The sequence below is a fragment of the Gallus gallus genome, chromosome 34 (assembly GCF_016699485.2).
Source record: "Gallus gallus isolate bGalGal1 chromosome 34, bGalGal1.mat.broiler.GRCg7b, whole genome shotgun sequence".
NCBI classification, from domain to species: Eukaryota; Metazoa; Chordata; class Aves; order Galliformes; family Phasianidae; genus Gallus; species Gallus gallus.
Genome location: NC_052565.1, coordinates 1,166,597 through 1,185,444, shown reverse-complemented (window position 1 = coordinate 1,185,444; position 18,848 = coordinate 1,166,597). Strand labels below are relative to the sequence as shown.

Below are 18,848 nucleotides of genomic sequence, written 5' to 3'. Positions count from 1 at the left end.
CTTCTCGAACTATGGGACGTGGGGTCCTGCTCCCTCAAAAAATGCCTTGATACGGGGCAGTGTGATCCAAGGCATCGCTCCCAGCCCCTCCACCTCCCCTGTGTGACGGGGTGAGGACACAGCGGAGCCCCCCCGCCCCGACACAACTCACCCACATCCCCCAGACAGAAGTGCTTTATTCTACAGCCATCCCGCTGCGCCCCACATCCCGGCCCCTCGCGTTGCTGGCGGTGCGGCGCTGCTTCTACCCTACACGCCCCCACCCCGCGCTATATACACCTATAGGGTCCAACCCTACACGTTCACCGTGGGCTCGTGGTCCGGGGCTCCAATCCTGAGCCGCTCCGTCCCTGGGCGGGTGTTCCCCCCCCCGGCCCCAGCTCAGTGCATGAAGACGGGTTTGTGGACGCGCTTGTGGCGTTTGAGCGTGGCGCTTTTGGCGAAGCTGTCCCCGCACTCCACGCAGATGTAGGGCTCGTGGCCGTGCGCCTGCGCCCGGTGCAGCTCCAGCTCGGCCCCGTCGCAGCAGCTCAGCCCGCACTCGGGGCAGGCGGGCGGCTGGCTGCAGGCTGCGTGCACCCGCTGGTGCTTCAGCAGGTTGGTGCTCTGCGCGAAGCCGCGGCCGCACTGCCCGCAGCGGTGGGGCCGGGCCCCCGAGTGGGTGCGCTGGTGCTTGATGAGGTTTTTGCTCTGCGTGAAGCTCTTCCCGCACTGCCCGCAGCTGTAGGGCTTCTCCCCGGTGTGGATGCGCTGGTGCTGGATGAGGTTGGAGCTCCAGCTGAAGCTCTTCCCGCAGTCCCCGCAGCGGTACGGCTTCTCCCCGGTGTGCGTGCGGCGGTGCTGCACCAGGTGTGAGTTCTGGCTGAAGCTCTTCCCGCACTCCCCGCATGTGCTCGGCCGCTCCCCGGTGTGAGTCCGCTGGTGCCGCAGCAGTTTGGACCAGTGGCTGAAGCTCTTCCCGCACTCGTTGCAGATGAAAGGGCGCTGCCGGCCCCCCCGCAGCCGCCCCCCGCTGCCCTCCTGCTCCTCCTCGCCGTAGCCCCCCACGGCTGAGCCCCCGGCGCCGCGGCCCCCCACTGCCCCCCGCTTCTTGCCCTTGGGGGTCAGGGGGAGGGGGGGGATGACGCTCTGTCTGATCTCCTCTGGCAGCACCTCCTCCTTGCAGTCGCTCACAATGCCGTCGTCCACTGTGGGGCGGACGGAGAGAAGCTGGGGAGGGGGCTGGGACCCCCCCGAGGCCGTCTGTCCCCCCCCTGACCTCCCCCCGGGGCTGTTTGCCCCCCCATCAAGACTCTCTCACCCTCTTTTTGGGGCTGATTGCCCCCCCACCGGATCTCTGCCCCTTCCCTGCCCCCCCCCCCCCCCTCCCCCGGGGCTGTTTACCTCCCACTCCAGCGTCCCCCATACCCCCTCCTCACCGATGCAGACCCTCCGCACCATGCCTGCCTCCTCCGGGTCGTGCAGTTCCACCACGCAGGGCTCATCCTCCTCCATGGGGACAGCTGGGGGTTCTGGGGGCACCCAGACCTCAGTTGAGCACAAGACTCCCCACTCCTCCCTTTGTACCAGCACAGGTCCCGTTGTGCCACCTCAAATCCCACTGCTCCACCTAACCCCCCCCTTGTGCGCCCCAAAATCCCTTTGTGTCCCCCCAAATTCCTTTATGCCACCCAAAAGTCCCCTTCCTGTCCCCCCCAAATCCCTCTGTGGCCCCCCAGTCCCTTTGTGCTTCCCCAAATCCCTTCGTGACGCCCCATATCCCTTTGTGCTACAGATCCCAATGTGCCACCACCTTCCCATCCCCTCATGCAACACTACGGTCCCTTTGTACCCCCCTGTATCCCTTTATGCCCCCCCCACACCCCTTCATGTCCCCCTCCTCACCTCTGCTCAGGGGATGTCAGTGGCTCTAAGGGGACAGCGGCACAGATCTGGGGATGGGGGGACACACACAGGTGGTGACAGCCTGGGGACCAAAGGGCGAGGGGGGGGGCAATGAAGTACTTGAACCCCCCCCCTTCCATTGATGTACTGGACCACAACTGCGGGGGGGGCAGGGGGGCGCGGACAGGATCCTGGGTGGGGGTGGGCAGAGCTGTGGGAGGGGCAGATCCGAGGGGGGTGGTACTGAATCGTACGGGGGGGGTAACCGGATCGGGGGTGGGGGGGGCTCATAAGGTGCTATAGGGGGGACCGGATCCGAGGTGGGGGTTCGTTGAAACCGGGGGGGGGGGCGGATACTGGGAGGAGGAACCGGATCTCAGCGGAGAAGAAACGGATCCCGGGAGGGGGGTGGGGGGGGGGGGGGGGGGGGGCAGACCGGGGTGGGAAACACACGGGACGGGGGGGTGCGCAGCTCCGCTCTGAGCGATGCGGCAGACGGAGGGAAGGGGGGGGGGGGCACTGCGGGCGGCGGTCGGGGCCATTTTGACGGAGCGGTAGCGCCGGGGGATGGGGGGGGGGCACAGCGCGGCCCAACATCTCCGCCCCCCCCCCACCTCCCCGCTCCCTCCCCCCCCCCCCGCCCCCTCCACCCCCCCCCCCGCTCACCGGGCCCCGACGCGGAGCCACCGCGCCGCTTCCGCCGCTTCCGCCGCCCGGCCCGGCCCGACCCGAGGGGGCGGCGGCGGATCCGCGCCGGCGCCGGGGGAGAGAGGGGCGGGGGCGGCCCGGACCCCCCCCACCCCCACCACCGCCTCCCCCCCACGGAGCGCGGCCCGGAGCTGCGGGAGCGGAGACGAAAGGGGGGGGGTGGGGGGGGGTCGTGGTGGGAGCGCAGCGCGCCCGCAGAGCGCCCAGTGCAGCTCCCAGTCTGCCCAGTGCAGCTCCCAGTGCAGCTCCCAGTCTGCCCAGCGCATCCCCATTGCGCCCGGGGCTCCCGCAGAGGTTTCCAGTTCATCCCGCAGTTCGCTCAGCGCACCCCAAAACCACTCCGTTTACCACCGTTTTCGCAGTGCCCCCCCATGGACCCCCGCTGTACCCTCCGGTTTCCCCATTGTGCCACAGAACAGCTCAGAGCAGTTCCCAGTTTGCCCAGTGGGCCCCCCCCGGTTTCCCAGTGTGCCCCAACACCGCCCGGCACCACGCTGTCCCCCAGACCCCCCAATCTGGGGGCAGAAGGAGCCCTGGGGGGGCGGCGGAGGCCTCTCACATAATGGAGAAACTGAGGCACGGCGCCCCCCCCGCCCCCCCCCCCGGCAAAGCCGGAGCCCCAAACCGGGCCCAGCGCCCCCATACGCGGGGATTGGGGCTCTGGGGGGGTCAGCCCGGGGCTGGGAGTACCCCAACGCCGCCCCCCACCCCTCTCTGTGCCTCAGTTTCCCCCCACCAAGCGTTTATTATTGGGGGGGGGGGGGCGGCGGCCGCGACGCACAAAGGAAACCCAAATCGCTCCCCCCGCCGCTCCCCCCCCATCGTGTCACCCCCATTCTACCGAGCGAGAAAAGATGGAGGGGTCCCTAAAGCGCATCCCCCCCCCCCCCCGCATCACTCACCTCAGGGGATCGCAGCACGGCTGGGAAGGGGGAGGGGGGGCTGGAAGGGGGGGGGGGCGAGCGCTTTTGGGGCGTTTTCCAGCGGTTTCGGGGCTTCGGGGAAAGGCGGCGGCGAAGCGGCGGTGGCGACGGTGGGGGGGGGGGCGTTGGGGGGGGCCGGGAACAGGAAGGTCTCAGCCGCAGCCCGGACCCCCCCCGGCCCCGGGGAGCGGCGGGCGGATGCGGCGGGGCCGGGAGATGGGGGGGGCACGAGGCGGGGGGGGGCATCTGCTCGGATCCCCGATCCCCCCGCAGTCATTGGGCGGGGAATCCCGCTGCCCCCCCCACCCCCCCTCCCAGGAATTGTTAGATATTTATTTATTTTTAATGCCTTCCCCCAGACTGCAGCAGGGAGGAGTTGGGATTTTGTTTCCTCCTCGTTATTATTTTTTTCTCAGGGGCTGCCGCACTGTTTTGGAAGGGGATGGGGGAACAGCGCACAGCCCTTCCCCCTCCCCCAGCCCCGCGTCCCAGCTTTGTGTAACGGCTCCGGATCTGACCCCAAGCACTTCCCCGTCCCATTAATTCGTGGCTGGAAATGATGCAATGAGGGCAGCGCCCGCTGAGCACTCAGCGAGGCCTTAATCCCCCCCTGACCCGGGGCCCTACGTCCCCATCCCATCCCCATCCCATCTCCATCCCTATCCCCACCCCATCCCAGTCCTTATTCTCACCCTCCTCATCCCCATCCCATCCCATCTCTATCCCATCTCCATCCATCTTCATCCCATCTCCATCCCACCCCATCCCATCCCATCCCATCCCTATCCTCATCCTTATTCTCATCCTCCCTATCCTCATCCCCATCCCATCCCCATCCCCAACCCACATCATCCCCAACCCCATTCCCATCCCACCCCATCCCATCCCATCCCTATCCCCATCCTTATTCTCATCCTCCCTATCCTCATCCCCATCCCATCCCCATCCCCAACCCACATCATCCCCACCCCATTCCCATTCCCATCCCAATCCCATCCCATCCCCACCCCACGATGCTAGCCCCCCATGTGCAGGCAGTGCCATGCGGTGTGGGCATTATTCCTGCCGACACCACACTCTCCAACTGAGAGAACTGGAGAACCCATCCCTACTGACCCATCCCATGCAAAGCGCGGCCCCATCAGCGGCCCTACAGCACGACCCCGGCCGGGCAGTGCGGCTCCAGCGCCTTTTATTGGTTTGGGCTGCAGCCCCGACCGCCCCATTGCGTTCCCTCTCCCAGCACCCCATCCCGCTTTCCCCTCATCGGCTTTTGGGGTTTCTGGGTGGGGAGTCGGGTCCGGCACCGCACACCCACCCCGCAGCCCCATCCCGGGAACGCGGGTGGGGGGACTGAGACCAACGCTGCTCCCCATCCCTACGGCGGCGTCCCAACTACGCCGAGTGCAGCTTCTGGTGCCGGCGCAGCTGGGATTTGTGGCGGAAGCCCTCCCCGCACTCCACGCAGATGTAGGGCTTCTCGTCGGTGTGGGTGCGTCGGTGCCGGATGAGGTTGGAGCTGACGCTGAAGCTCTTCCCGCACTCCCCGCAGCAATAGGGCTTTTCCCCGGTGTGGGTCCGCTGGTGTTGGATGAGCGCAGAGCTCTCGCTGAAGCGCTTCCCGCAGACCCCGCAGCTGTAGGGTTTCTCGCCGGTGTGGATGCGTTGGTGGGTGACCAGGTTGGAGTTCTGGCTGAAGCCCTTCCCGCAGGCCCCACAGGTGTAGGGTTTCTCCCCGGTGTGGGTGATGCGGTGCCTCACCAGGTCCGAGCTGCGGCTGAAGCCCTTCCCGCACTCCCCGCAGATGGTGGGGCGCACGCGGCCGCCCCGCAACCCCAGCAGCTCTTCCAGCGGCCCCAAAGCCGGCGGGTGCCCCAAAGCTCCGCTCCGGGACTGCGCTGCTGCTGCTTTCCGACGCCGCTTTGCAGGGCGACCCGGTGCCTCACTGCCGGGATGGGCTGCGGGGAGAGCGGGGCTGGGCTCCGAGATGGGGGCTGTGACCCCTTCACCCCTTCCCCGTCCCCTTCTTTGTCCCCCTATCACCTTCTTCATCCCCTTCGCTCCTTCCCCACCCCCTTTGCGGCCCCTCCATCCCCACTACCCCATTTCCATCACCCTCTCCATGTCCTCTTCCCCTTCTCCATCCCCTTTGCATTGTCCCAATCCCTTTTCCACCCCATTTCCATCCCCTCTTCCCCTTCCCCATCACCTCCATGATCTCTGCCTCCTCTCCATCCCTTTTCCACCCACTCCACCCCCACATCCCCACCTTCATCCCACTCTTCGTCCTCTCCATGCCTTTCCCATCCCCTCTGCCCCTTCCCTGTCCCTTTTCCACCCTCTCCACCCTTCTTTTCCCTTCTCCATCCTCCCCACCCCACCCCCAATCTCTCCACCCCATTCCCACCCCTTCTCCACATTTTCTCCATCCTCTCTACCCCCTCCCCATCCCCTCCCCGCTTTGGGGACATCCCTGCACCCTAAAATTGGTGTCTCCCCACACAGTGAGGCACTGAGACATCCTCATGTTATGGGATCGGGGCATCTTCGCGCTGTGGGATTGAGGTATTGCCATATTATGGGATGTGGGCACCCTGCACCCCCAGCTCCAGGACACCCCCACACTGTGGGATCGGAGCACTCCAGGGCTGCCCCCCCCCCCCCCCCCTCCGAGTGCCCCACAATCGGGTCAACCCCCCCACTCCCACGCGTGGGACCCCCCTCAGATTCCCGGCCCGGTCCTGGGGGGAGTGGGAGCTCACCTGTGGCGGTGCTCTCGGGGTCCCGGGGGGGGTCCGGGCCTGAGGGCCCCCCCTCTGCGTCCATCATGCCCGGCCGGGAAACGCTGTTGGGGGGCGGCGGGCGGCGGGGGCGGGTAAAGTAAAGCAAAGAGACGGGGTGAGCGCGGGGAGGGGGGGGGATTACAAGCACCGTCCGCGGCACCAGGACCCCCCCCCCGCACTCACACGGCGGCTTTGCCCCCTCCCCCCCGAGCTCACCGGGGCCAGGGGGCGGCAGTGGGGGCTCCAGTGATGGCGCAGCTGTTGTCCCCCGACCGCCCCCCCCCCGCAAAAAAATACAATGCACCCGCAGCGGGGACGGGGACGGGAGCCCCCAGCCGGGGGTTGCGGGGGGACCCCGGCGTGCGGCCCCGCGTGGTGCTGGGGGGGGTCCGGAGGGGGGAGCGCGGGGGGTCCCTATTCGTGAATGGAGGCAGCGGGGGGGGGGGGGGTGATTCAGAGGGGGTTATGGGGGAATTGGAGACCCCCCCCGACACACACCGTGTTGTGTGCGGCGCTCTGCGTTTGGGGATGGAGGTCCAGGGAGGTCCTTTCTGCCCCCATCCATGTTTACGGCTGATGGGGCTGAGATGGGGGGGGGGGGGGGGGTGGCACGGGGGCATCCCAGCATTTCCTGCTGCATCCCAGTATGTCTCCGTACATCCCAGCGTATCCCACTGCGTCCCAGTGCGTCCCAGTACATCCCAGTGCAGACAGTGCTTTCCACTGCATCCCATAGCATCCCATTGCATCCTAATGCATCCCAGTGCATCCCAGTGCACCCAGTACAACCCGGAGTGTCCCAGTACATCCCAGTATATCCCGTGTACCCACTACTTCCCACTGCACCCCACTGCATCCCAATACTTCCCAGTGCCCCCAGCATTCCCACTGCACCCCATTGCATCCCCGTACATCTCAGTGCACCCAGCACTTCCCAGTGCATCCCAGTGCTCCCCACGGGTGCCCGCAGTGCTGTGCTCCAACTCCTGGAGCTCTGATCCACTCTGGCCCCAGGGCCTGGGGAAGGGGCGGGACTGGGAGCCACTGGTGTGAACTGGTCGCAGTGTCACCCAGCACAGGGACACCAACGTCACCCAACGTGGTGACACCCTGCTGTCACCCCCCAGTGACCCCCAAGCCCCAGCCCCATGGGGACAACGGTGTCACCCTTCTAGGAACACAGGGACATCCCGGTGTCACCCAACACAGTGACCCGGAGTCACGGGGACACCCTCACGTCACCCTCATAGGGTCGCCCCGCTGTCACCCAATGCAGACACCCACTGCCTCCCAGCACAGGGACACCCCAGCGTCACTCCCACGGGGCCACCGTGGTGCCACCCAGCACGGGGACACTGGTGCCACGCTCAAAGGGATACCCCGATGTGACCCCACACAGGGACCCGACGCCACCCTCGCAGTGCCCCCCGGTGTCACCCACCCCCACCCCACGGACAGCCGCTGCCCAGCGCCGCCCCGCACCCCCGAACCCCCCAATTGGGGCCCCCGGCACCCGCTGGGCGAGCACGGGGAGAGATGATTGGCGGAGAGCCGGCTGGGGGGCGGGGATTGCGCGGGGCAGCTCCTGGCGATTGGAGGAACTCTGGTCGTGGGGGCGGGACTGATGAGAAGGCGGAACTCGGAGGGGCACCGCGCGCTGATTGGCGCAGAGGGTAACGGAGCGAGGTTAGGAATCGTCTGCGCGTGCGCGACCGCTTTCGCCTTTCACTTCCGGGTGGCTGCGGCGACTTCCGCCTCCAGCTGGGCCTTGCAGAGTTTGCGCCGGTTCCGGGCCCCGGGCCCCTTCCCCGTTCCAGGACCTCGCTGTGCCCCGGCTGCACGTACTCCGTACAGACTCTTCCCTCCTCCGGTACCCACTTCTCGTCGTCCCACCCCGCCCCGGCACCGCTCGGGGTTTGGGGGCCGGGCCGGGCCTGGCGGGGCGGCGGCGGCGGCGGCGGTGGCGGGCGGGCGGCCCGCAGGATGTGGTACATCATGCAGAGCGTGCAGAGCAAATACTCGCTGTCCGAGCGCCTCATCCGCACCATCGCCGCCATCCGCTCCTTTCCGAGGGACAACGTGGAGGATCTGATCGGACGGGTGAGCGATGGGGGTCCCGAACCGTCCCCGTTAATAAAGGGGCGGAGGAAGGGGGCTGTGGCGAGGCCTCATGTCGGCCTGCAGCTCCTCGCGGGGGGGCGGGCGCTGAGCTCTGCTCTCTGACAGCAGCAGGGCCCGAGGGGGCGGCACGGAGCGGTGTCAGGGGAGATTAGGAAAGAGGTTCCGCACCGGGAGGGGGTGGGGCGCACGACAGAGTAACTGTGAGCCAGAAGCGTGCCCTGGTGGCCAAGAGGACCAATTTTTTTTGGCCATCTGGAAACGTGACTTAAGGATGTCCGTGCTCTGACCCTGCGTGCTCGCTGTGTTTCTGCAGGGCGCGGATGTGAACTGCATGCACGGCACTCTGAAGCCGCTGCACTGCGCCTGCATGGTGGCTGATGCCGACTGCGTGGAGCTGCTGCTGCAGAAGGGAGCAGAGGTAAACACCTCTTTGGAATGGGGCCTTGGTGTCGTGGTGCTGCAGCTTTTGCTTCCTTAGCGAGATGAAGCCATCGATTTTAAGTGCTGCCAGACTTGTGCTTTGTATTGGTGGCGGCTGCTCTGCTCTCTTTTGAGAGTGCCAGAGGAGGGCCATGAAGATGCTCAGGGACTGGAGTGCCTCTTACGAGGAAAGGCTGAAGGAGCTGTGGGTGTTCAGCCTGGAGAAGAGAAGGCTCTGGAGAGACCCTCCAGTGCTTAGAAGGAGCTTAGAAATGGAGGAGAGTGACTTCTTACATGGGCAGGTAGCAGCGATAGGAAAAGGGTGAATGGCTTTAAATTAAAAGAGGGGAGATTTAGGTTAGATGTCAGCAAGAAGTTTTTCACTGAGAGGGCAGTGAGGCCCTGGAACTGCTGCCCACAGAGCTGTGTGTGCCTCATCCCTGGAGGTGCTCAGAGCCACGGATGGGGCCTGGGCATCTGACAGAGCAATGGGAGCAGTCCAGGGCAGGGGATGGAGCTGGGGGGGCTGCAAGTTTCCCGACCCAACCATTCCGTGTGATGTGGGAAGGGCTTTGTGGCGTGCTGGTATCGGTCACTGTGCATCTTCCCACTCCTTCTGCAGGTCAACGCCTTGGACGGCTACAACCGCACGGCCCTGCACTACGCGGCTGAGAAGGACGAGACCTGCGTGGAGATCCTGCTGGAGTACGGAGCCGACCCCAACGCGCTGGACGGCAACAAGGACACGCCGCTGCACTGGGCGGCCTTCAAGAACACGGCTGAGTGTGTGCGCTCACTGCTGGAGAACGGCGCCCTGGTGAACGCCCGCGACTACAACGACGACACGCCGCTCAGCTGGGCCGCCATGAAGGGCAACCTGGAGAGCGTCAGCATCCTGCTCGACTTCGGGGCCGAGGTGCGGGTGGTCAATTTAAAAGGGCAGACCCCCATCTCGCGACTGGTAGCGCTGCTGGTGCGGGGACTGGGCACGGAGCGCGAGGATTCCTGCTTCGACCTCCTGCACCGCGCCATCGGACACTTCGAGCTGCGCAAGAACGGCAGCATGCCCTGGGAGGTGACCAGGGACCAGCAGCTCTGCGAGAAGCTCACGCTGCTCTGCTCAGCACCCGGCACTCTGCAGACGCTGTCGCGCTACGCTGTGCGCCGCAGCCTGGGTGTGCGCTTCCTGCCTGAGGCCGTGGAGCAGCTGCCCCTGCCCACCTGCCTGAAGGAGTACGTGCTGCTCCTCAGCTAGGCACGGGGCAGCCACGGGTGTGAATTCGCTGCTTGGTGTGTGACTGGCGGGTGCTGGATGGACAGTGGGACCCACCGATGGGTGCTGCGTCCTCTCCTTGCCTGCAGCGCTTGCTCCTCACGAGCTCCTTTTCTGTGTTTTCAGCCTTGTTGAATGAACAGTCCTCCCTTTAACAAATGGCAAATTCCATCCCGCCTGCTGGATTAACCTGTTCTTTCCATTGGGGTAGACCCTGGAGAAAGCAAGGCTTTCTGGGTGAGAACAGAGAAATCTCCCTCTTCTGAAGGACTCAAGGCGTTGCAGGATGTGGAGAGGCCTGGTGGGTGAGCCCATGCAATGTGAGTCTGTTCCATGGAGCGAGCGCCCACAGCCTCCTCGCTGCACACAGCACTGGGGCAGACATGGGAGCCCCCTGCTGGCACCCAGGAGAGCTTTGTTCACCCCCATATCTGTGAGTTTTTTGGATGTATTCAGGGTGAATTAGTGCTTTAGGGAAAGAGAGAAGGTGGGGGGCCCTAGGGATTGCAGTGCTTGCAGGAGAAAACCCTTCGTGGCACCAATTGTATGAGGTCTGGGGAGTGAGGAAGTGCCCTGACGGATGCCTGAGCAGAGAGCAGGGCCCTGCGCTTGCTGCCCCCTCATCAGAAATTTGGCCACAACTCCTGCAGAAGGAGGAAACTATTCCCCACTGTCCCTAGCGGCTTCGCCCTGAGCACAGGATAGTCCTGAGCGGGAGCTTTGCCTCTGATCTGCCGTCCAAGAACCCATCCAAGTTCTGGGTTTGGTTTTGCACTGCCAGCTCACTGCGCCAGGACTGCTTTTATTGATATGTGTGTGTAACACGTGTGTTTGGAGGCAGGGACAGCAGCTCCTTGCGTGGCGGAAGGACACGGCTGCAGGTGAGGACGCAGAGCCGCTGCCTGCCCTGTGTCTCATCCGTCCCCAGCTTCTGTCCACAGAAATAAAAGGCTCCTTGCAAGCCGCACTCTGGAAGGTTTGTGTTGCACAGCCATTGGGAGCAGAACTGTGCCCTGTTCTCATCTGTCACCTGAGAATCCTCTGGGAGAGCTGCCTCGAGCTCCCAAAGGAGAGGTGAGAAGGGTAAATATGGATAATTACTCCGGGGGAGAAAGTAAGGTTGTGTTCATACAGCTGTGTGTGTGTGGCAGCCGTGTGTGCCGTTGCCGGCGGGCGAGTGTGGACAGCGCGAGCACAGGTTGTGTTTGTCACCACCACGGAGCAGTGCTGGTTTATTGAAGCGTCACAATTCTGAGTTTCAAACTAAAGTGATGCCCTAGAGACTCGACCCTTGCTTTTAGGTCAGTGCAACGTCCTGCCACAACGCGAGCCGCTTGCGGAACACTGTTCTCTTTAAAAAGCCCATAAAAGACCTGGCTGGATCTAAACCAGCCCAAAATTACCCTGAGGAAACCCTCAGCTTCGGCAAAACTGCTTTTTCAAAAGTGAAGATGCTGCGGGGGATTTTGGAGGGGTCGTTCAGAGAGTCCTCCCTCATATGTTGGATTCCTGTGAGATCCTCTTTTGCCTGACGTGCTCCATGAGTGCCTTCTCCGAGGTGTCCAGCTCGATGTTGTACTTGGCCAGGATCTTCAGGATGGGGCGCAGCTTCAGCCACCACTGTTCCTTGGGGATGCGGTGCCTGGGAGGGGGGGAAAGGGGGAGGGACAGTGTGAGCCTGGCATCGTGCTCCTGTGGCAGTACTGGGGGGGGATGTTGGGCACCTACTGGAAGTCTGTCTGCTCCTTGAGCTCGGTGAGGGGCTGGAAGACCAGGCTGCGCTTGCGCATGCCCAGCAGGCACGCCGAGTCAGCCGTGTTGGCAAAGATGCGACCTGCAAGGAACGCCCAGAGTGGGCTCAGCGTCACAGCCCCCCTGAGGGGAGGGCAGCAGAACCCAATCCCACAGAGCGTAGCAGTCCTTTGCTTTGAAATAGAGCAGCAGGAAGTGTGAGCGTGCGTGCGCAGCTTGGGCAGGAGCTGAGGTTTGCTTTTGGTGATCTGCGGTGCGGCTGCAGGAAGGGGAAGGGGCTTTGCAAACGCAGACGGGACCCCCAGCTATGCCCCCACAGGACCCACCGTGCCGGGAGCACTCCTTGATCTTGCCAGTGATCCAAGCCACCGACTTGGCGCCCATTTTAGTGCCGAAATTCCTGTCAAAGGGGGTCGGGGCGCCACCCTGCAGGGGGAGATGGCAGCAGGTGGAGGGGGAGCCGTGACTGAGGGGCTCCTGCCTGCTGCTGGGGGCTCACGGCGCGGCCGTACCTGCTGCATGTGTCCCAGTACGTTCTTGCGGCAGTCGAAGATGCCTTTGCCCTCCTCCGTGTAGAGGTTGTAGATGAAGTCAGTGGTGTAGTTCTCGTTGCAGTGCTCATTCCTGTGTGAGGCAGTGGGGGCTCAGGGTGGCTCAAGCGTATGGGGCTCAGCCGATGGGCCCTTCCAACCCCCTCTCCATGGTCCCATCCTTACCTGAGCACCAGCCCGCGCTTCACCGTCGTCTTCATCTTTTCAGTTAAGTGCTCCACGTTGATCTAGGGATGAGAAAAAGAGGTGTTCAAGGCTTAGCTTTTGGAAGTGCTGTGGGAATAAATGCGGCACCCCCAGCCCTGCAGTGATGCGGTGATGGTTGGCTGGGGAGATGCAAGCAGGAAGAAATGCAGCCCCGCCAGCCCCGTGGCGATGCTGCTGGGTCCCCACCTGCAGGTCACGGATGCTGAAGTGCTCCTCGAAGATGTAGGCAGCATCAGCACCGGCTGCCAGCCCTGCCATGGTGGCCAGGTACCCGCAGTAGCCGCCCATCGTCTCGATGATGAAGACGCGCCGCTTGGTCCCCGCCGCCGACTGCTTGATGCGGTCGCAGGTCTGTGGGGCAGGAGGAAGGGGGTTGGGTTGGGTTGGGGGGGGTGTTTAATTGTAACCAGGGATGAGGGCTGTGTGCCACAGGGGGTGCAGGAGCCGCACCGTGGTGATGGTGTTGAGAGCGGTGTCGGCGCCGATGCTGAAGTCGGAGCCGGGGACGTTGTTGGAGACGGTGGCGGGGATGACGCAGATGGGGATGCAGAGCTCCTCAAACTTGGCTCTCCCGTCCATCAGCTCCAGGCTGCCCATGAAGGCCTGGAGGAATGGGGGGTAAGGGGCACAGCACCGGGAGGTGCCCTCCAGCCCCACGCCACCCCACTCACCTCAAAGCCCCCGATGATGATCAGCCCGTGGATGCCGAAGGTGCTGATGGTGGCGCTGATTTCCTCGAAGTATTTCTTGGGCAAGGTCCTGGCCGAAGCGTGGGAGGGTAAAGCCTCCAGGGGTGGGCTTTGCTTGGGCCCCCGCACCCAGATTTCCAAGGGACAGCGTTACCTCTTCGTCCCCAGTTTGGATCCCCCCAGACCTGTCCAGCCGCCAACCATATCCCAGCTGATATCTTCGACCTGGCAGGAAGGGAGGTGGGGGGAAAACAGCAGTGAGAAAGCTGGGTTGGGGGGCAAAAGGAGGGTTGTGATGTGCACCACCCTCAGCACACAGCAGGTTGCGATCACAGTACCCCCATGCATGCAAGGCTGTGCGGTGAGTGAAGCCCCATGCTGGGTGGGGAGCACTGTCCTGGGGGCTGCAGCTTTTAGGGCTGCAACTTTCCCTGTGCGCTCCCTTTCCCTGTGCACCCCGATCCCCATGCACCCCCATTCCTGTGCTTCCTCTGTGCACTCCCATCCTTGTGCATCTCCTTTCCCCATGTACCCTCATCCCTACACACCCCCTTTCCCTGTGTGTTTCCTTTCCCAAGGTATCCCTTTCCCCCGCGCACCCCCCAGCCCCCATGCACCCCCTTGCCCTCGCACTTTCCCCAAGGCGAGCCCCTCGAAGCCGTCGTGCACCGCCAGCATCCTGTGCCCATGGATGAGTCCGATCCTCACGGTGGAACGCACGGCCGCGTTCATGCCAGCAGCTGGGGCACCCACATTGAGCACAGCCAATGTGTGACCGCTCTGTGGAGTGAGGGGACAGCGTCAGGGGGGGTCTTGGTGTGCCCCCTCCGCACCCCATCCCACCTCCTTACCTTGGTGGAGGGTGGGCGGATGTGTGCCAGCAGCTTGTAGACGTTCCAGTTATTTTGGAAACTCCTGGGAAAGTGAGGAAGGGGCGGGGGGGGGGGGGAGGAAAAATGAGGGGATGAGGGAGCGCAGGGGATGGCTGCAGCCCCGTGACCCCAACGGGGGACGTGCTGTGGATGCTCACCGGCCCCGCAGTTTCACAGCGTCATCGAAGCGTCTCTCATTCATCGCTGTTGTCACATCTTTGGTCTGCAGGGAGCAGAGATGGACAGGTTTGCACTGAACGAGTTTGCACTGCCCTGGCTGGGTTTGCAGTATACTGGCCAGGTTTGCACTCCACTGGCTGGGTTTGCACCGCAGCTCCACGTGCAGCCCGGGCTGCTCCGTGCCCCCCACCCTGCACTCACCACCTGCACGCACTCCATGAGGGGCAGGCGCACGGCCTGGTTCCCTGAGAGGCTGACGACACAGGCAGGGGTATCGGGGGTCCCTTCCAGCAAGGCCATGACGGCTTCAACTCCCATCCTGCTGCCCTGCAGGGACAGGGATGTCACCGTGGCCTCGCTCAGCTGGGGTGGGTGCAGAAGGGACGGAGCTGCCTACCAGGATGCGGTCAAAGGCGGAGGGTGTCCCACCGCGCTGCACGTGGCCCAGGATGGTGACGCGGGTGTCGTAGCCCAAACGCTTCACCACCAGCTGCAAGACAGCAGGGTTGGCATGGGGATGGGGTGCCCAAACTCTGCTGGAACCAACGATGGGGGCAGAAATGGGGGTCCCTGCATCCTGCTCACATCTTTGACGTCGTCAGAGGTGATGGCCTTGCCGTGTCTGTCGATGGCACCCTCAGCCACGATGATGATGTTCAGCCTTGAGCCACCCAAACGGGTCTGGGGGAGAAGGGGGTGACAGTGGGAACAGGGATGTGGGTCAGGATATGGACAGGGGCAGAGACAGGGTTGGTGACAGTGATGGGGACAGAGATAGGGATGGGGACAAAATAGGGACAGGGAAGGAAATGGGGATGGTGTCCAAGATGGGGACAAAAAAGGGATGGAGATGAGGATGGGGACAAGGACAGGGCCAGGTACAGGGATGAAGGATGGGGCACAGGGCACCCCGCTGCAGCCCGCCCCACCTCCGTGAGCCTTCGGCACAAGTGGTCCTCCCAGCCATCCTCAGGGGGGGACTCAGGGATGAAGACCCAGTCAGCACCGCAGGCCAGGGAGGTGATGAGAGCCAGGTAGCTGGGGGTGCAGAAAAAGAGGCGGTGTGGGGCTTTTCCCCTTCCTGTTTCATCAGGACACAGACCCTGGTGGCAGCGTGGGGGACGTACCCGCAGTGACGACCCATCACTTCCAGCACAAACGTCCTCTGGTGGCTGCAGGAGACGTGGAGCTCGGTTACACCCCACGAGTCCCCCACGAGCAGGGACGCAGATGCCCAGTTCCCTGAGGGGTGGGATGGGAATGTCCCTGTGTCACCTCTGGGCTGTGGTGGTGATGGCATCCACGATCTCCATGATGCGGTGCAGCGCTGAGTCGGTGCCGATGGTCATGTCTGTGCCACAGAAGTCGTTGTCGATGGAGCCCACCATGCCCACGATGTTCAGGTGGCTCGACTTCTTCGCCTCCTCCGCCGTGATCCCCCCTAAAAGAGAGCGAGTGGGGTGGGAACCCCTGAGTAGGGTAGGAACCCCCTTCCCACCGCGTCCCCTCACTAAACATCCTTTTGGGACAAAACCACCCAAATCCCGCTATTTCCAGTGGGGAAAACCCACATTTTGGTGCAAAACGTGCTCAAAGCAAGGCGCTACAAGCTCAACGAGGGGAAATTTGGATGGGGGGGGGGGGGGACGCCATACCTGTTTTCAGCAGCTCGGCCAGGAGGCTGCTCCATTCGGCACGGAAGGTGTCGGCACCGGTGAGGCTGCCGTCGCCGCCGATGACGCAGAGGTTGGTGATGCCGCGCTTCACCAGATTGCGGGCGGCTTTCAGGCGTCCTTCGCGTGTGCGGAAATCCTGGCAGCGGGCGCTGCCGATGACCGTCCCACCCTGCGGGCAAAGCCCCCCCCCACAAACAAAATGGGCACCCGCACCCCGAAATGGGCGCCGTGCCCCCGCCAGCAGGTGGCTCCGGTTTCGGGTTATTTTCAGGCTCAGCCCTTTACCCCCACGGCGTTGGGTTACAGCGGAGAAGGTCAGGGTGGCAGCACCCTGTGCCCCCCCGGTGTCACCACCCCCCCCTCCCCAGGCTCACCAACTGCAGCATCATGGAGACGCTCTCCCACGTGGCCTCTTTGAGGTTGTCCCCGCCGTCCACCAGCCCCTGGTAGCCCTGTTGAGGGGGAGAAGGTGGCGGTGACGCTGAGTCCCTGTGGGCTCCGGGGAGGGGGGATGCAGGTGGGGGGCACCAACCTCATGCACGAAGTAGACTTTGGCACCGGTGTAAATGCCCACCCGCACCACGGCGCGGACAGCCGCATTCATGCCTGCAGGTAGAGGAGAGCGTCACCCGTGTCCCCAAGCCATAGGGAACCCCAAACGCCATCGTGTCCCCCCCCCTCCCTGACTCCAAGCTTGCACAACTCCCGGTGTGTGTGTCGCCCCCCCCCCCAGCCCCCACCACCGGCATGGATCTGGCCCCGCAGCTGCGGGTTATTTTTGCCCTGCTGACATTTAGGGCGCCGAGGCCGCGTGATGCCGTGACGGGGACAGCTGGTGGCACCGCGCGGTGGCTGTGAAGCAAAACAGAGCCCCCGAGCCGTGAGCTCCCCGGCCCCAGGGCTTGCAGGCAGAAAGCAAAGATTGGGCTCAGGCTGGGTGTTTTGGGGCAAAATCCTGTCATTTTTTAGCGCTTTCCTTTACGCTGCCCGAAAGTCCAAAATTTTGTCTTCCTTTCCCCTTCCCTCCGCCCCCATTTACAGCAAATCATCACTGGAACATATCACTGTAAATTGTTATTGCAAATCATTACTGGAAAAATCACTATTGCACATTATTCCAAAGCGACAGCTGAAGTAAAATCCCTCCTGGCCCCCCCACAACACCGCAAGGAACCCCCCCAAAAAAGCAGGTGGGACAAACACACCTTGCAAGGAAAAACAGCTAGCAACAAGCAGCAAGATTCAAGAACATGCAAGCCCCAATTTTGCTCGTTTTACCCCCGAAGCAATCCCACAGGGTGGGTTTTGGGGGCAGGACACTCCTTACCCTGTGCGTCCCCCCCTGAGGTGAGGACAGCGATGGCTTTTCCAGCACCCATGTGCTCCCCGCTCCCGCAATGCTTTGGGGGCTGCGCCATCTTCTTGGCTGAAAAAGAGGGAAATGGGGCAAAAAAACAATGGGGGGGCCGGGGGCGAGGTGGAGGCGGAGTGGCACCGAGCACAGCCCCGGTGTCACACCGCAAAGTGACACTGACCGCTGCGTCAGCCCCTAAATCAGGCTCCAGGAGGGAGGGACGGCCCTGGGGGTGGCCCCTGCTCAGCCCTGGAAGGTGTTAAGGAAAGCAGGGGGGGACACGGCCCTGCGTTGTCCCCAGCCCCCCCCCCCCTCCCCACTCCAGTGCCACCTCTGGGGCTGTTTTGATGGGACATTTGGGGGCAGGAGGGGAGGATTTCTGAGGCCTGGTGGGACTGGGGGGAAAGTGAGGCATGGAGGTGGCACCCCTCGTGGAGATGGTGGCCTGGGGGGAATGGCGGGGACAACTGTGTCCCCAGGGGAGGTGGCCCTGCTTGTCTGTATTCCCTGCCGGTCCCACATTATCCTCCTTATGATCCCAGTCTGTATTCCCATCCTGGTCTCAGACTGGCTCCTCACTGGTCCCAGTCCCTATTGCCTACTGGTCCCAGTCTGAACTCCTTCCTCATCCCAGCCTCTATTCCCTTCTTTGTTCCAGTCCCTATTCCCTTCCGGCCCCAGTGCCTATTCTCTTACTGATCCCAGTCCCTACTCCCTACTGATCCCAGTTCCTATTCTCTTACTGATCCCAGTCCCTACTCCCTACTGATCCCAGTCTGCACTCCCTAATGGCTCCAGTTCCAGTCTCTATTCCCTTACTGGTCCCAGGCCTTGTTCCCTTACTGGTCCCTGTTGGTCCCTGTTGGTCCCAGTCAGCACTCCCTACTGCTCCCACAGTCTCTATTCTCACTCCGCTCCCAGGCTCCGCTCCTTTGCCGGTCCCACTCTGCGCTCCTTACTGCTGTCTGTCCCCTCACTGCTCCCAGCCCGTTCCCGTGACCCCGGGCCGCCCCCGGGCCGCCCCCGCCGCTCGCAGGCGCTGACCTGGCGGCAGGAGGGTGAGGAGGATGAGGAGGGCAGCGAGGCCGAGCGCGGCCGAGGCCAGGAGGGAGAGCTCGGGGAGAGCCCCCATGGCCGCAGGGCTGTAAGGGGATCACCTGTAATGGGATCGGCCGTAAGCGGAGCTGTAATGGGATCGGCTGCGGGGATCGGCCGGGATGGGAGCGGCTGTAACGGGATCGGCTGCTGGGATCAGCTATAATGGGACGGCTGTGAGGGGATCAGCTATAATGGGACTGACCGCGCCGGGTCCTCCCCGTCACCGTGTGATCCCTGCCCCACAGGGGGACACCCCATAGGCTGACGCTGCCCCACGCCGCGATCCCCATAGGCGGATACTGCCCCGCCGCGTCCCCCACGCGGGGTCACACCCTCCGGAGCGGCACTGCCCCGCAC

The 18,848-nt window shown here is 63.7% G+C and overlaps 4 protein-coding genes across 10 annotated transcripts; 1 reads left to right on the top strand and 3 right to left on the bottom strand.

The window, feature by feature from the left end:
- Positions 1–158: 158 nt before the first annotated feature.
- Positions 159–3,807, bottom strand: ZNF853 (zinc finger protein 853). 3 transcript variants are annotated; one of them, XM_015273045.4, is made up of 4 exons: positions 3,495–3,807; positions 1,885–1,966; positions 1,419–1,511; positions 159–1,187 (listed from the first exon to the last, which is right to left on the bottom strand). In XM_015273045.4, exons 3-4 carry the CDS (start codon positions 1,492–1,494, stop codon positions 382–384), a joined length of 882 nt encoding a protein of 293 aa, XP_015128531.2. In that variant the 5' UTR covers positions 1,495–1,511; positions 1,885–1,966; positions 3,495–3,807; the 3' UTR covers positions 159–381. The 3 variants fall into 3 exon arrangements, with proteins under 3 accessions (XP_015128531.2, XP_046760966.1, XP_015128532.2); XM_046905010.1 differs by having other exon boundaries at positions 1,885–1,931; XM_015273046.4 differs by lacking the exon at positions 3,495–3,807 and adding an exon at positions 2,551–2,599.
- An 883-nt stretch (positions 3,808–4,690) lies between these two features.
- LOC107049457 (zinc finger protein 853-like) lies at positions 4,691–6,882 on the bottom strand. 3 transcript variants are annotated; one of them, XM_046905009.1, is made up of 3 exons: positions 6,482–6,882; positions 6,278–6,360; positions 4,691–5,473 (listed from the first exon to the last, which is right to left on the bottom strand). In XM_046905009.1, exons 2-3 carry the CDS (start codon positions 6,342–6,344, stop codon positions 4,911–4,913), a joined length of 630 nt encoding a protein of 209 aa, XP_046760965.1. In that variant the 5' UTR covers positions 6,345–6,360; positions 6,482–6,882; the 3' UTR covers positions 4,691–4,910. The 3 variants fall into 3 exon arrangements, with proteins under 3 accessions (XP_046760965.1, XP_015128529.1, XP_046760964.1); XM_015273043.4 differs by having other exon boundaries at positions 6,515–6,882; XM_046905008.1 differs by having other exon boundaries at positions 6,797–6,882.
- A 1,162-nt stretch (positions 6,883–8,044) lies between these two features.
- ASB8 (ankyrin repeat and SOCS box containing 8) lies at positions 8,045–11,084 on the top strand. 2 transcript variants are annotated; one of them, NM_001012936.3, is made up of 3 exons: positions 8,045–8,398; positions 8,733–8,837; positions 9,462–11,084. In NM_001012936.3, exons 1-3 carry the CDS (start codon positions 8,282–8,284, stop codon positions 10,092–10,094), a joined length of 855 nt encoding a protein of 284 aa, NP_001012954.2. In that variant the 5' UTR covers positions 8,045–8,281; the 3' UTR covers positions 10,095–11,084. The 2 variants fall into 2 exon arrangements, with proteins under 2 accessions (NP_001012954.2, XP_025001059.1); XM_025145291.3 differs by lacking the exon at positions 8,733–8,837.
- A 226-nt stretch (positions 11,085–11,310) lies between these two features.
- On the bottom strand, positions 11,311–18,652 carry PFKM (phosphofructokinase, muscle). Of its 2 annotated transcripts, XM_046904942.1 has the most exons (23): positions 18,438–18,652; positions 17,367–17,465; positions 16,572–16,645; positions 16,414–16,491; positions 16,019–16,208; positions 15,639–15,804; positions 15,491–15,535; positions 15,293–15,401; positions 14,949–15,044; positions 14,761–14,853; positions 14,565–14,690; positions 14,342–14,406; positions 14,163–14,226; positions 13,945–14,091; positions 13,466–13,536; positions 13,294–13,381; positions 13,073–13,225; positions 12,809–12,973; positions 12,581–12,642; positions 12,377–12,488; positions 12,191–12,290; positions 11,841–11,946; positions 11,312–11,754 (listed from the first exon to the last, which is right to left on the bottom strand). In XM_046904942.1, the coding sequence occupies exons 1-23, from the start codon at positions 18,523–18,525 to the stop codon at positions 11,607–11,609; spliced, it is 2,445 nt and encodes an 814-aa protein (XP_046760898.1). In that variant the 5' UTR covers positions 18,526–18,652; the 3' UTR covers positions 11,312–11,606.
- Positions 18,653–18,848: the final 196 nt, after the last annotated feature.

Excerpts from the sequence above, each read along its gene's own strand:
- ZNF853 (XM_015273045.4), bottom strand. The coding sequence starts at position 1,494 with ATGGAGGAGGATGAGCCCTGCGTGGTGGAACTGCACGACCCGGAGGAG. Across the intron at positions 1,188-1,418 it reads GGTGCGGAGGGTCTGCATCG|TGGACGACGGCATTGTGAGC; the intron begins GTGAGGAGGGGG and ends TCCGCCCCACAG.
- LOC107049457 (XM_046905009.1), bottom strand. The coding sequence starts at position 6,344 with ATGATGGACGCAGAGGGGGGGCCCTCAGGCCCGGACCCCCCCCGGGAC. Across the intron at positions 5,474-6,277 it reads CCCCGAGAGCACCGCCACAG|CCCATCCCGGCAGTGAGGCA; the intron begins GTGAGCTCCCAC and ends CTCTCCCCGCAG.
- ASB8 (NM_001012936.3), top strand. The coding sequence starts at position 8,282 with ATGTGGTACATCATGCAGAGCGTGCAGAGCAAATACTCGCTGTCCGAG. Across the intron at positions 8,399-8,732 it reads TGGAGGATCTGATCGGACGG|GGCGCGGATGTGAACTGCAT; the intron begins GTGAGCGATGGG and ends GTGTTTCTGCAG. Across the intron at positions 8,838-9,461 it reads TGCTGCAGAAGGGAGCAGAG|GTCAACGCCTTGGACGGCTA; the intron begins GTAAACACCTCT and ends CTCCTTCTGCAG.
- PFKM (XM_046904942.1), bottom strand. The coding sequence starts at position 18,525 with ATGGGGGCTCTCCCCGAGCTCTCCCTCCTGGCCTCGGCCGCGCTCGGC. Across the intron at positions 14,227-14,341 it reads GCTGTGAAACTGCGGGGCCG|GAGTTTCCAAAATAACTGGA; the intron begins GTGAGCATCCAC and ends TCACTTTCCCAG. Across the intron at positions 12,291-12,376 it reads TACTGGGACACATGCAGCAG|GGTGGCGCCCCGACCCCCTT; the intron begins GTACGGCCGCGC and ends CTCCCCCTGCAG.